The following is a 15,622-nucleotide window of genomic DNA, read 5'->3' as shown; positions in this document are numbered from 1 at the left end:
GATTTTCCAGCTCTACTCGGAACTGCAGACAAACACATTTTGTTGGTTCAGCTGCTTTTAAGGCTGGATTTGCTTTTTACTCCTGGAAACTTGGTCTGGGTAGAAGTGAAGACTTTTAAATCAGTCTGGAATTTGCACAGTTCTTACAGGCCAGTTTACTGTTGTGGCTGTGGGCACAGCCAGGCTGGAGCATCTGCAAATACCAGAGAAAATCAGTTATTTGGTGCAGAGGCAGCTGTTCTCTTGATTTCGAGGTGTGTTGAAATCAGATAAATATGTGTTTTGCTTCCAGCATGTCTGCTTCCAGAATACATCAGCTATCCCAGGCTTGGTACTCGAGCGTAGGTCGCTGTGTGTGTCTCTGTCGAGAGGCACCCGCGGGGATGCTGCGGGCTCCGTGTCCCCTCTGCACCAGCCCCTGGGGGGTTCCCCCGGACAGACGGACGGACCCTCCTCCCCACAGACACCCCAGACTGCGCCCGCAGCTCTGGGAGTCCCCATGCCCGGGAGCTGGGCTGCTCGTCAGCAGATCTAGAAGTAGGTGTGTATTTTCTTCTGAGTAGTTAATATTTGAGTGAAGCTGGAGGTGGAAGGCTCTTGGCATTTGCCAATATTGAGAAATATGTTAATTCTCTGAAGGCAGTAAATGCTGCCAGGTTTTTCCAGTAGTTGCTACGAGGAAGATTAATAGTGAAAATTCTGTAATGAAAAATCCTGTAGGTATTTTTACTTAAGTTTTGAAAAAATGCAGGCTCCGTGGTGCAGATGTTCTTTTTCTGATTTTCCATGGGCATATAGCACAGTCTGTGTCTGTGCTTCGGGGATCACGGGACTGTACGCTATCTTTGCAGTGGAAACAGAATTCTTATGATGTTATCATATAAAATATGAATTTTAATATTCAACTTAATGCTCTGCTATGAGAAATATGTAAACTTGGCCTTGGAGCTGCAGTTTGCACTTCCTGGAATTCTGGGCATAGCGTGGGTATAAATAAGCAGCAGGTTATTTGGAATCACTGGGGCTGATATCTGGTATCATAAACAGTATCTGGGAGAAATTGTTTTCCCTGACAGGCAGTTGATTTGTGAAGAATGCAATATGCTTTATTTTGAAAATTCGTATCTTATTAATGGATACCAAGCGTGCATTGAGCACAGCGGTCAGCTCACACTGCAAACACATGTATGCTCTTTAATTACTTTATACCTCATCTGTTGCCTTTGACTGCTGAATATAACATTTCTGATCTAGATCAACATGCTAGAATTCGTCGTGTTTAGGTAAGATACTAAAATGATTATTAAGTGAAGGATTGTCAATATATGGTCTAAATCTGGCTTTAAAATAAATTAATTTGCTGTGAACTGTGTGTTGGTGGGAGCGTCTGACGTGATTAGTTTTCCATGTGCAAGTACTCTGTCATGTTCTGGGGTACTTTACAATAGCAGTAAGCTACTCAGGCGCCTGGCGTTTTGAGGGGATGCAGTGCTAAGAGACAGAAAGAATGCAGTGCTTGGCTGTGCGGTCCGCACTTTTCCCTGGGTTATTTCTTGGTTGTTACCAGCAGGGGAGGTTCAAAGGGAGATGGCCTGCAGTTTTGGCTTGCGCAGGGATGCGCTGAAGTTGGATGGATAGCGACAGCCATATTGCAAAGAAAAATCACCCGTGGGATTTAGATTAATTGGCAATAAAAGCCACCAGTGCGACGCTGCTCTTCAGGGGACGCTGTTAATCACAAGAACTGTTAAATGCTGGATTGGTTTTGAGGTGTCTCTAAGTGATAAAGATAACACCTGAGTAGTGCTTTAAAGTTGTAATTTATTTAAAGCTATCACAGTCCATTCAGTACACAAATATTTTCAGCTCAAAGATGTTGTATCAAGTGTAATTTAATATATAGATTGAACAGACATATTGTTTGGTGAGAAAACTGATGAGAGCTATTTCTTTCTAGGCTTTATTGAGCTGTCAAGTGAGCAATAACAGTGCGCAGTTTCCCTCTCTAAGTTTACCCTTAGTCTGCCCACCTCTGCTGATATTTCACGCTCCTGCCTGCCCCTGGATGTGGCTGGCTGGAAGTGCACCGCGATACTTGGTGCGTTTTTGTGCTCTTTAAAGTGGTCAGTGTGAACGGGCGGTTGGGCCGCTGCGTGCAGCCCAGTCTGAGCACCTTCAAGAGTAACTGGCTATTGCAAAGATCAGACAGATCTTCGGTCTTCGAGACCTTGAAGGGCTCTCTGTATCCTGTCGTCTTCATAGCTGTAAAATGAGCATGGAATATAGCTGGTGGAGTTCTGAATAATGGTTCAAATGCCAGTAATAAAGGTCTAGTTAGATGAGAGCAGGTCCCACGGCCATCTCGTCCGTGGTTCCTCCTTTGGCTGGTCGGGGATTGAACGGACGGCGAAGAACACGTAGAGAAACAGTGTTTATCATGTCCGTATGGACATAGCTGTGCACAAGTGAATTCGTGATGGCGTTGGCATAACCACTTCCACACGCAGCATGTGAGCGGTCAAGTCTCCAAGTGGGAAACGCGGGATGACAAAAAGGCTGGTTGTAAGGGTGGATAACTGTTCTCCCAAAGCAAGCATTCTGAATTAACGGAACAGCATGCTTTAAAAACACCAGAAGTTCTAATGCTTTGGTTTCTGTTTGGTAAAGTGATAAAACAAGTTGTTACTTTGGGGAAAAACGTTTACAATTCATGCAGCTCTGTATTCACTGTTTGGATGGCGGGTCCCCTTCTCTGTCACAGGAGCATAGGAGGTTTTCCTGGAAAAAAAAAGGGAGGGGAGAGAGAGAAAAAGTCACCGAGGTTTGACATGAACATTTCAATGACACAGTGAACAGTAATTTCATACTCTGCTTTTTAATGTATGTGAAGACTATGCATGGAAAGAGTAGATTATTGCTTTGTGCTTAGAATTATGCATATGGTGTCAGAGGAAAGAGAATTTCCTCAGTCCTTACCATACACACTGTGGACTAAGAAGCCATTTCGGACTGTCACAAAATGCTCTGCCAAAACAGATGAATTATAGCAATGGATCATGTGCAACAATAAAGGAATAGAAACCACTAATTACTAAAACAATGGTACTCAAACATCTTCATTTCTGTTTCATTGTGACTGGCTTGATGTTTAACATTTTTTGCTTTTCTGATGTAAACTGACTCATTTTTCTGCCTTTTTTTCTATTTGACAGACCAGAGACGACTTCCTGGGTCAGGTGGATGTGCCGCTCAGTCACCTCCCGGTAAGCAGTGCTTCTGTCTCCACCTGCTTTCCTTGTCGTCACCACGTGTGCAAAACCCTGATGTTCTGTAGAATTTCTTTCCAGAAGTAGTCCAGTTGAATTTTCTGAAAGCAAGCATTCCCACCATAGCATTAGAGGCTTAAAGAAAAGTGTTGTGGACAGCAAAGCCCCAGCCGTGCGCAGCAGCTGGGAGAAACGGTTCCTTTGCAGGGACAAGAAGACAGCTGTTCTCCAGTGTCTGTTAAATTTCTCAGCATCCAGGATTCATTTTGTGTCCTGATTCTTTCTTAAAATCCTTGTCTGATCTGAGTCAATTCCTGAATGATGTGGCCAATAGACGTGTTGTTTCTCACCTTACTGTTGGTGATTATTGTCCCGTTAATCTTCTGGCTTCTTCCTTTTTATGAGTTTCCATTACAGCTGAAACGCTTGTATTCGCCCTTAGCAAATTCCATTTCTTCCAGAACTTTTGTTAAAACATTGAAAAAAACCTATTTTGGAGTCCTATTTATCTGTCCGATTTTCTTTCTAAATACTACGCTGTTGAGGTTATGGGGTAGTAGTTCTGTCGGGGAAGGTGGGGGGTACGTTTCGATAGTGCTGCAAAGCTTTAAAGCCAATAGCCACATTCTGAAACCAGAGAAACTGCTCAACAGCGTGACAAGGTCTTAAGAAGTTGCAAAAACTCAGTTCTTTTAAACTGTTACAAAATTACTGATCTTCGTAGCAAATTTGAGTAAAATTGGGTTTATTACTGATTGAAAGTAAACTTATCCGAAGGACTTCTGAGTAATAACATAAATAGTGAGATATTCATGAGTGCCATAGCACGTACAACATTGATTAGATATTAACATTAGACACTATTGACACAGAGTTTGAATCATTTTATTGTCAACAATCAGATGTCTGAGGTGTTCAATTTGAGAGTGATAATGTTTTCTTTTTTTGTTCCTTAAGGAATGAAAGAATTCTAAGTATAAAGCTTGTTTTGTAATTCTGTAAATCTCCAGCTGTCTGGTTTCCTCCTGGCAGCCAGGATTCTGCCTCGTCTTCACATGGCGAGCAAAATTCCAGGCTCATTTAAGTGGAATTTCTGTTTACTGTATCATCAAGGGTGGAGTTCTCCTCCTTTAATTCCATGAGCATAGAATTGACATAGCACTGGCTGGCTGTAAATTATGATGTGAAACTCCATCCTCAGGTTTTTATAGATCATGCATGTAAGGTGCCCACGGAGAGGTGCTCAGCATTCAGAGCGCGGCAGCGCTGGCCGGTGTCACCGCATTGCAGTGAGGATGGGGCAGCACATTGCAGTGAGGACGGGGCAGCACATTGCAGTGAGGATGGGGCAGCACGTTGCAGTGAGGATGAGGACGGGGCAGCGCGTTGCAGTGAGGATGGGGCAGCACATTGCAGTGAGGATGGGGCAGCACATTGCAGTGAGGATGGGGCAGCACATTGCAGTGAGGATGAGGATGGGGCAGCACGTTGCAGTGAGGATGAGGACGGGGCAGCGCGTTGCAGTGAGGATGGGGCAGCACATTGCAGTGAGGATGGGGCAGCACATAGCAGTGAGGATGGGGCAGCACATTGCAGTGAGGATGGGGCAGCACATTGCAGTGAGGATGAGGATGGGGCAGCACATTGCAGTGAGGATGAGGATGGGGCAGCGCGTTGCAGTGAGGATGAGGACGGGGCAGCGCGTTGCAGTGAGGATGAGGACGGGGCAGCGCGTTGCGGTGAGGATGAGGACGGGGCAGCGCGTTGCGGTGAGGATGAGGACGGGGCAGCGCGTTGCGGTGAGGATGAGGACGGGGCAGCGCGTTGCGGTGAGGATGAGGACGGGGCAGCGCGTTGCAGTGAGGATGAGGACGGGGCAGCGTGTTGCAGTGAGGATGAGGACGGGGCAGCGCGTTGCAGTGAGGATGAGGACGGGGCAGCACGTTGCAGTGAGGATGAGGACGGGGCAGCACGTTGCAGTGAGGATGAGGACGGGGCAGCATATTGCAGTGAGGATGAGGACGGGGCAGCGCGTTGCAGTGAGGATGAGGACGGGGCAGCGCGTTGCAGTGAGGATGAGGACGGGGCAGCGCGTTGCAGTGAGGATTGAGGACGGGGCAGCGCGTTGCAGTGAGGATGAGGACGGGGCAGCGCGTTGCGGTGAGGATGAGGACGGGGCAGCACCGCGTTGCAGTGAGGATGAGGACGGGGCAGCGCGTTGCGGTGAGGATGAGGACGGGGCAGCGCGTTGCAGTGAGGATGAGGACGGGGCAGCACGTTGCAGTGAGGATGAGGACGGGGCAGCGCGTTGCGGTGAGGATGAGGACGGGGCAGCACGTTGCAGTGAGGATGAGGACGGGGCAGCGCGTTGCGGTGAGGATGAGGACGGGGCAGCGCGTTGCAGTGAGGATGAGGACGGGGCAGCACATTGCAGTGAGGATGAGGACGGGGCAGCGCGTTGCGGTGAGGATGAGGACGGGGCAGCGCCGCGGTGCAGTGAGGATGAGGATGGGGCAGCGCGGTGCAGTGAGGATGAGGACGGGGCAGCACGTTGCGGTGAGGATGAGGACGGGGCAGCGCCCTGCCCAGCGCGTGCGGCTCCCCCGCCAGCGCGGGCCGGCGCTGCGCCGCCCCCGCCGCAGGTTTCCGTGGGGAATGCCGGCAGCGTGCCGGGGCGGTTCTGCAGGGCCGCTGCTGTGAAAAACACAAATACGTATAAATGAAGACTTTTTGAAATTATGCCGGTGATGCTGGGTATTTCAAGAGGAATTATTTTACACGTGGCCTGCCGTCAGAGAAGGTGAAGGGACGGACGAAGAGGGCCCGTGTGACTTGCTGAGTGTTTGAAGCCTGACGTTGACCTCAGCCGGCGCCTGCGGCACAGTCCGTGCGGCGTGCGGGAAACGTACCCGCTGCTCGGTGTGCGTGATGCTGCCGGGCCGTGCTACACTCGGGGGAGAGCCGCCGTCTGGGGCTCCAAGGGCCGCTTTCTGGGGCTCCGAGGGCCGCTTTCTGGGGCTCCGAGGGCCGCTTTCTGGGGCTCCGAGGGCCGCCTTCTGGGGCTCCGAGGGCCGCCGTCTGGGGCTCCGACGGCCGCTTTCTGGGGCTCCGAGGGCCGCCGTCTGGGGCTCCGAGGGCCGCCGTCTGGGGCTCCAAGAGCCGCCTTCTGGGGCTCCGAGGGCCGCTTTCTGGGGCTCCGAGGGCCGCCTTCTGGGGCTCCGAGGGCCGCCGTCTGGGGCTCCGAGGGCCGCTTTCTGGGGCTCCGAGGGCCGCTTTCTGGGGCTCCGAGGGCCGCCTTCTGGGGCTCCGAGGGCCGTTTTCTGGGGCTCCGAGGGCCGCCTTCTGGGGCTCCGAGGGCCGCCTTCTGGGGCTCCGAGGGCCGTTTTCTGGGGCTCCGAGGGCCGCTTTCTGGGGCTCCGAGGGCCGCTGTCTGGGGCTCCGAGGGCCGCTGTCTGGGGCTCCGAGGGCCGCTTTCTGGGGCTCCGAGGGCCGCCGTCTGGGGCTCCGAGGGCCGCCGTCTGGGGCTCCGAGGGCCGCTTTCTGGGGCTCCGAGAGCCGCCTTCTGGGGCTCCGAGGGCCGCTTTCTGGGGCTCTTTCCCGCATTTTCGGGCGCGGGGGCCGCGCGGGCGCCGGGGTCTGCAGCGCCCCCTGGCGCGCGACAGCGCGTGTAACGGCCGCCGCTCGCGCGGGCCCCGACGGACAGACCGACGGACAGACGGACCGGCAGACTGACGGACCGGCAGACTGACAGACAGACTGACGAACTGACGGAGGGACCGACAGAGCCGCCCTCTCCCCGCGCCGCGGCGGGTGGGCGGGCCGGCCCTGAGCGCCCCCTCCCGTGCCTTTGCAGACCGAGGACCCCGCCATGGAGAGGCCGTACACCTTCAAGGATTTCCTTCTCAGACCCCGGAGGTGAGCGGGACGGCCGTCGTGCTTTAAAACATTTCTTCCCTCAAGATCTGTTGTTTGCAACCGCTTGAGGGTTGTTGGATGAAACATAACTCCTTGTGTTCTAGCCACAAATCTCGCGTGAAGGGCTTCTTGAGGCTGAAGATGGCTTATATGCCTAAAAATGGTGGCCAAGAGGACGAAAACAGTGATCAAAGGGATGATTCTGAGGTAAGGCTTAGTGCTGGTGGAAGCATCCGTGTTACTAGAGGTTCAAGTAAAGCTGTATAACAAGCTGCGCCTCTGAAAGACGAAGCCCTGGTGGCAGTGTTGGCAGCGGCTCATTCTCCCCCTGCAGCACACACACCCCCCGCCTTGTCTTTTTACTGTAACCTTGTGTTTTCTCAACCGTTTCAAGTATTTCAAAATATTTCAGCTGCCACAATGAATTCTAAAGTCTGTCTGACTCAGTTTGTGAGCAAGTAGAAGTGGAAGTGATGCCAAGGAGAAGAACTGAGAAAGTTACGCAAGTAATTTATAATCATAATGGGCTGTATTAGGTACCTCCTTCTTCAGAGGCCGTTTCAAAATAGGTGTATAACATTTTCTTGATTTCCTTGGCAGCGTTGGCTTTGCAGAGAGCAAAGCTCATGCCAGCGCAAGAGGTTTAAAGGCTTCTCAGCACTCTTATCAGCTGTCAGCCATTTAAAGAATCAGCTGCAATTAGGGCTGAGAGAGCGAGTGTCAGCCCGAGTTTGCCTTACTAAGTGTGCAGCAGCCCTCTGCAACCCGGGAACGAGGGCTGTGGGCCCAGGCCGTGTGGCTGTGCCCCTGGGATGGCGTTGCAAAAGGCCCACCCAGCAGCCGAGCGGGTCCTCACGCGGCCTCGAGCTGCACAGGCTGAAACAGCACGGCAGGCTCGTCACCCAGGAACACCCCGCTTTCTCTGGATCTCGAGGCAGGCTCCTGACACAAGGCAGGTTCTTGCCACGGAAGCACTTCACAGATTCGAAACAATGATTTTTGGTCTCTCGTCATGTGTGAAAAACGCGTGTGTATATAAATACCTTGATCTATTTTTATTTATATATATATATTAAAAAAATTTGTTATTGTGGAAATTTCTAGGTCACATAAATATACTTTCATGTGTGTATATATAAAAACAAGAATACTATCTAGATATGAATTTCGTAGACATTATCCAATTTGTAAATGTAATCTGCATTTCCTTTCATATTTAAAGTACCAAGAATTTAAAAGGTTCATTGAGTTTATTTACAATTATTGAATGTTGGGGATTTAGTAAACAGATTCTTTTACGTATAAAGTAGGTCTTGGAATTGATGTCTTAATAATTAACTTGAATTTATGGGCAGTTTTTAAATAAAACATTAGCTTGAAAAGTGTATGTGACTAGAGTTTCTCATATAGAAACAAATTTTCAGAAGCATGCGTATAGCGGCACTCTCTTTACTCAAGAGTCCCACAATTTTTGAACATTGTTTAGTGTCTGCTTTGGTGTCAAAACATTTTTTTGTCAGTTTTATAAGATTTTCTTTACCCATGTAAGGTAATGTCACAAAGTTCTGACAATGACCTGTGGAAACAGCATTTTCAGTAAGTCAGTAGTAGTGGAATGCTTTTAGGTTTCGGTTGAATAGTAGCTGGGAAACAGAAGGGAAAAGCACGTTATTGTCCTCCATAGCGAGAAGGTCACACTTCGAGTTCGGAAGTCAGCAGTTGGTTCTCTTTGGCTTTTTGACTGGGAATCTGCGCCCACCCGAATACATTTGGAAATCCCCATTGTAATAGACCAGTGGGATTTTAGGGTTTTTGGCACTGAAATGAAGTGCATGCTGTAACCACAGAGTTTATTCTTTTTCTGTGTGGCTTACATTTAAGTAATTTTGAACTTCTCTTTGGAAAATTTTCAATATCTGCACTTGTACGCTAATGTAAGCAAAAATGAAGTAACTTTTCTTTCACTTGACCTTTTTTTTTTTTCCATTCCTAAGCATGGCTGGGATGTGGTTGATCCCAATGACTCCGCATCTCAGCGTCAGGAGGAGTTGCCGCCTCCTCCGCTGCCTCCTGGGTGGGAAGAGAAGGTGGACAACCTGGGCCGGACTTACTACGTCAACCATAACAACAGGACTACCCAGTGGCATCGCCCCAGTTTGATGTAAGTGGCAGCGTAGTGCCATGTTCCGTGAAGTGTGCAAAATTATCAGTAAGGGTAGTGATTTTGTCAAACAAACGTAACCATTTCGATTTTACACATTCATGGCTGGAAAAAGTCTGAAGCAAGCCTTTTACGAGGCGGTTTATAAAGGCACACTTCTTTTCATGGAAAAATTTTCACAGATGTGCTAGTAAATTGAGAACCAGAATCTGGATATCTCCCATTAAAAAGGAAACATCTTTTTTTTAAAGAATAAAAAGGAACTTGTCCACCCCCAGCAAATCACATCTCCACATAGGTTTTCTGGGAAATTCTAGGAAATCTGAAGGGGTGGGAGGGAAGTCGGTGCATTTACAACATACCTTAGAATACTGGGAGACAGATGGGGATTTTTTCAGTAGTTTATCTGAGAAGAATAAATTACTTTCTTCTATAGAGACTGTTGAAACGGTAAGGAAAAAAGTGAACTCTTACAAAGTTTTAATGAAGTTAAACTCATTAACTTCGAGGAGATCCTGATTATTATTCAGTGTATAGACTGCATTACCAATGTACACTGGTTGTGCTAATGTGGAGCTCCTGTCCAAGCCTTCACTATATGTCTCTTATGAATTAGATTTATAAAGCTGTGGCAAGCTTACATTTTTTAAAAAATGTGTAATGGATAATGTTAAGAATTATACTGAAATAATGTATTAGCTAAACATCTTGCATTATTTTTATGTAGCTACTATTTTTACACCATTGCTCATTAGAACAGTAATGGTTATTCTTTCTTGAATATTCATAATCGTAGCTAAATTATGCAAATGTGCATTGTCCTTACTTAAGGCACTATTTGTTCTTCTCATCTAATGCGTTTAGCGTAGTTAGAATTGAATTAATTTTTGTTCTGTATGTTTTGAACTATTTACTGTTGAACTATTTGAGCTATTTACTAAGCAGAGTGTATTTTGGCAAGTAAATCTCATCAGCTACTGTCATTATGATTGGTAATTGTCAATAAGTGTCTATAACAAAGCAGGTTTTATAAACTATTTGATTTAGCACTTCCTTGTAATCTGATTATGCTAAATGAAGTAAAGAGTACATAGATTCAGAAATGTTTGACTGCCAGATACCAAAAAGCAGTCATCACTAGAAAGCATCATTATCAGATGCGTGTATAAGATGACGGCCTTAGGGTTCGCTGTTCACTAGGTATCATCATGGGTACTTTGGAAACAAATGCATAATTACTACAGATAAACTTTACGCATGACACCAGGCTTGGCGAAGAGTAAAGGCTCTCGAATTATGCTGTTTAGCCTTTAAATTCTGTGAATGTTTGAAACCACTAGGAGGGGAAGGTTGAGAGCAGGGTAGATAACCTCTCACTTCTAGGCCAGGAACTTGGCTACGACGTCGGTCCTGAAGGTAAAACACTGAGTGCTGTCCAGTCCATGTCTGCACTAGTTCATTTCTCACAGTTCTTTAAAATGAGCAGCGGTAAAATGGCTGCATAAAGGTTTTCCTGAACGTCACCATCTTCCAAAGTTACAGTCCCTCATCCTGAGGGAGCGGTTCCGATACAGTACTGCGGTGGAGTGCTGAAACAGAGGCTTAGCTCTCGCCGTGCACATGGCCCAGTCTCGCAAGCCCGGCGGGTCTCCGTCAGGGGAACCGGCGTGTTTCCGTTTCACCACCGCCGGCGTGAGCCGCGCTGGTGGTTATCTGTACCGCAAAGAGCTTGCATTTGCGCTGGCTGTCGCCGAAGGAACGCAATGGTTGACGTGAAGCCGGGGGCAAAGGTACAATCCGTGTCAGAAATGATTCTGGTCATTGCAGGAAAGGATGAGTAACGATGGGTGAGTATATCTGAGTGTGGACTTCCATCTCTGCGCAGCCAGTTTTGATGTGTAAAAATGTTGATTTCCAGTGTCACACAACATTTGTGAAGTGCTTCCAGTTTTATTTACTTTGGATTGAGGGATTAAATGGTCTCCTATTTATGAAGCCTGACATGCAAGAGCAATGATCTTTATAAGCAAAAGCATTAATGAGGTTTTGAAAGCAGTGGACAAAATAGGTGTTTTAGTTTAACATTCATTATTTTCTTGTTCTTTTCCCCTTCGCTTGCTTTCATTTCCCCACTCTGCAGCGACGTGGGATCTGATTCAGACAACAACATCAGACAAATAAACCAAGAAGCAGCCCATAGGCGGTTCCGCTCTCGGAGACACATTAGCGAGGACTTGGAACCAGAACCTATGGAGAGTGGAGACATTCCTGAGGTATGTCAAGGTCTGGGGTTTAAGAATTTGACTAAACTTCAAGCTGACGTGTTTCTCATTGGTACACTACTGTACAACATACGCACAATAAAAATCCTAAACAGAGCTGTACCATAAAGGTCCCATGCATTTGTGGGTGTCTGATAATGTATGCACAATATTAGATATTACGCAAATGCTGGGGGGAACATCTGTCATTCCAATAACTGCTCGTTATATATATCTCAGTAGAAACACTTTCAGTATTCTGCTTTGAATAACAGTGGAATAAGTTGTAAAAAGAAGGGAAGCATTCTGGCTGGAGCTGTCATGTACTGCAATTTTCTTTAGTGTCTGGATTTAGAGGAAAGAGCAGCTGTTGGGTTTTTTCCCCAAATACTTGGGTTTAGTTGGAATTCTGAGATCTTATTAATCAGGGTGTTTGCTTCATTTATAGCTAGACTAAATAAATTAAATTTGGTAGATATTTGTAGGCCTAAGTGAGAGTTTGTGCAAAGCTCTAATTCCATTCAACTTTAAGGAATATTTAATTGTGTGAATCACAGACAAAATTCTTTGTGAAAACTGGGTTTGGTTCACTAAATGTTATTCAGAGCAACAGGCAGATTCCTGAAACTATTGTTGCACTTGTCACCTGTTAATACTTGATTTGCAGATGCTAATGAATACGTTCTATTATGCATTTTATTCTATATTAAAATTAACAGTTCTTTCTTACAAGTTTTTGGTAAAAGTGCAGAATTAGTTACATTTAGAACGAAATTTCAAATAGAATTTATTTAACGGGAGCTCATTCTTATGCATCTTTTCATCTACATAATTTTCTGTGTTGAATCGTAAAGCATTTCGTCATCATCAACACGAAGACAGTTTTGAAGTCAACATGAAAAAACATTTTCCCTGTGATTACTTTGCACTGAGTAGTGTTTGTGCATCCTAGCGATTGGTTTATTTCATTAAATATTAAGGGTGATGATCATACCTGTGTTTGCCGCAACGAGGTGGTCACGTAGAAGGCAAAGCAGACTTGGTCTGTCTTTATAAATCCTTACCGTAGTTTCTTCTCTTTTGTCAGCCTTGGGAGACCATTTCAGAGGAGGCAAGTGCAAGTGGAGATTCCTTGAGCTTGTCGTTGCCGCCTCCTCCTGCGTCGCCAGTGTCCCGTACCAGCCCTCAGGAGCTGTCTGAGGAACTGAGCAGAAGGCTTCAGGTCACTCCGGACTCCAACGGGGAGCAACTCACTTCTTTGATTGTACGTAACACGCTGCTCTGTCTGTGTAAACCCGTAGTCCGCTGTTAGCTTGACATAATCTGAGCCATTTGCACAACTGGGTAGGAAGTGCTGGTCTCAGGAAAGCCTGAGCATACAGTTAAAATTATCTTCCAAAAAATGCGTCATAATTTCACCACAGGGCAAACTGCCTTGAACAACAGAATTCCTCAATTTAGGTTTCATTTTTATTTCTGTGTGAGTTTAACTTCAGACTCTGCTACTGTTACATCTTTAGTGAAACAAAATATGTAATACTAGAGAGTATAAAGCTAAGTGTTTCCAACGGAGGGACGAAAAACTGCTAATGCTCTTTCAGTCATCATCCATTTTACTACATGATAGTTTTTCTTTTCACTATTTTAACTGTACATGTTTATATTAAAGCATGTGCTTTCTTATATGAGGATTTTATAAACCTCTCGTGGTTTACAGGATCAACTATTGTAACACTAAGAAAGGACTGGAACTGAAAGTGGGTAGTTCTTAATAAATCCTCCACAAGTTTGTAGATGGCTAGTCTGGTAAAAGTTTCTCTCATAAGAGTTTACTTGAGGTAAAACCAAAAATATTCTCTATATTTATGTTAACCACTAGTTTGTCAGACTGGTGATACCACAAAAAGTAAGGATAATACTTTTTCAAGTCGGGGAATGTCTTGTGTCTCTTTGGTTAAGAAAACAATTGTAAGTATTAAACAGAACATCATGCTGTGATTCATTGGTGGTTTGTTGCTGGTGGGGTTTTTTTGTTTTGGGTTTTTTGGGGGTTTTTTAAGTTTTTAGTATATGCCATCAATGTACCTTTGCAATTCAAGAGATAACAAATCATATTTACTCTTGTTCTGATTAAATCTTGATTAGGTGCAAGTTATTCACAAAGAGCCTATGCAGCAGGCGTCTTATACTGGTTTGAATGTTATCTAGAGGTTAATTAGCAAATTATATCACCAATGGCCAACCATCTGCATAAAGAGTCACTTGTGCTTTTGTAGATAATTGCACATTTCAGTAGGCCTTTACTTGGAGGGCAGGAGGTTAATCAAATAGTTTTGGTGGCAAGATCAGGGCCTACTATTTTTTACATTAACAATAATAAACTATATAGCTGCAAAGTTAATTAATAATTCAATAATTATATTCCTATACAAGCTAGCTCTTTTATGAGCCATGAAGTGATAACATCTTTCTTATCAGTATAATACAAATTATAATCAGACCACACTTGCAAAGCAAGAAATTATAACACACACTAACAGATTTTAAATGCTTTTATGCTGAGTAACGTCACCAGCTGCTTCTTCCTGGTACTTGCAGTGACGTTACCCTGGGTTGCCTCGCTGCAGCACCCAGGTGTGTGCAGAGACCACTGGGCCAGCAGCGCTCGGCGCGTGGTGCTCAGTGCATAGTGCTCAGCTCATGGTGCTCGGTGCATAGTGCTCAGCGTGTGGTGCTCAGCTCATGGTGCTCAGCGCATGGTGCTCAGCTCATGGTGCTCGGTGCATGGTGCTCAGCGCTTGGTGCTCGGTGCATAGTGCTCAGCGCTTGGTGCTCGGTGCATAGTGCTCAGCACATGGTGCTCGGTGCATAGTGCTCAGCATAGAGCTCCAGCACGTGTGTCAGTCAGCTCCCGTTTCTGAACTCTGCTGCCCAAGCTCTGGGCTCTGGGGGGGCTCCTTGGTCTGATCCAGCACGTAGGTAAAATTGCTGAATAAAGCCCCGTGTTTTAAGACACCTCAACTTAAAGACTTCTTTTTCTTTATTGTTTTTTCCCAGCAAAGAGATCCTTCTTCAAGATTAAGATCTTGCAGTGTAACAGACACAGTTGCTGAACAGTCTCAATTATCCTTGGTAAGCCAAAGCTAAATTGTTTCTTTTTGTTTGAACCTTCTCTGATTCTGAACGATCCCTCTTCTTGGGTCAGTTCTAGTCAGATATAGATCAGTGTGGGCAGGTGACCATCCCAAATAGTAATGGATACCCAGCTAATACCATCATGCTCAGCAACTAAAATGAGGACCTTCATGAGACTGAAAAACTTTGTGAGACCGAGAGCATGGTCGCGCTAGCTTTAGTAATCTAACACAGAAATTTAATTTACTAGACTTTAGATATATAGTCAGTGGAGAGACAAAACCTTCCAAGGGGCTTTTTCAGCTGGGATGGCAGAGGGCAGTAGCACCATCGGTACTTGGAACTGTAGTGGCCACAGGACTTTTTGTGTCCCGTAAATTGATTTTACTTGGAATATATAAATCTGTACAACATGAAAACGGATTGATGTTTCTACCTAGTTGCAGTTGAAAGGAGCCTTTTTGTCGTAGTCCTCATACAATAGAACAGAACTGCAGCTGTTGTAGTTTTTTAATCTGAGTATTTTAGGTAAGCAGCAGCTTCTGCAGTTTTATTTGAGTAGCTTCTTCAAATGGGAAAAGATACAAAGGTACTTTTAAAATATTTACTAAATATTTTAAATATTAAAAACATATTGTCGTTCAAATCATAACTATGCACACCTTTGATCGAATTGATAGAAAGTTCTACGTATTTTGTCCTACAACCCAAGTATGAGGATTGCAAAGGTGGTAGGCTGTAGAGAGAGTACTTAAAGTACGATTGTGCAAGATATGCATTTGAATAAAACTGTTCAGATTGTCAAAACAATTTAATATTTTTTTAAATTATAGTTTTCTTCCAGGATTTTTTTTCCAATTTTTCATTAGAAATATATTACATAT

General features: G+C 45.6%; 1 protein-coding gene across 9 annotated transcripts in view; it reads left to right on the top strand.

Moving 5' to 3' along the window:
- The window catches only part of NEDD4L (NEDD4 like E3 ubiquitin protein ligase), a 152,263-nt gene that overhangs the window by 107,646 nt on the left and 28,995 nt on the right, over positions 1–15,622 (top strand). For 8 of the 9 annotated variants that reach the window (XM_065657442.1, XM_065657443.1, XM_065657441.1 and 5 more), the window contains 7 exons: positions 3,213–3,263; positions 7,120–7,181; positions 7,286–7,388; positions 9,176–9,342; positions 11,483–11,615; positions 12,691–12,867; positions 14,661–14,735. In XM_065657442.1, the coding sequence (XP_065513514.1) occupies positions 3,213–3,263; positions 7,120–7,181; positions 7,286–7,388; positions 9,176–9,342; positions 11,483–11,615; positions 12,691–12,867; positions 14,661–14,735 (768 nt within the window). Of the gene's footprint in view, positions 1–522; positions 542–3,212; positions 3,264–7,119; positions 7,182–7,285; positions 7,389–9,175; positions 9,343–11,482; positions 11,616–12,690; positions 12,868–14,660; positions 14,736–15,622 lie in introns of those variants that run through there. The other variant, XM_065657446.1, reaches the window with a different exon arrangement.

The sequence above is a fragment of the Caloenas nicobarica genome, chromosome Z (assembly GCF_036013445.1).
Source record: "Caloenas nicobarica isolate bCalNic1 chromosome Z, bCalNic1.hap1, whole genome shotgun sequence".
In the NCBI taxonomy this organism is placed as follows: domain Eukaryota; kingdom Metazoa; phylum Chordata; class Aves; order Columbiformes; family Columbidae; genus Caloenas; species Caloenas nicobarica.
Note: the sequence above shows the minus strand (reverse complement) of the source record. Positions and strands in the feature narration are given on the sequence as shown.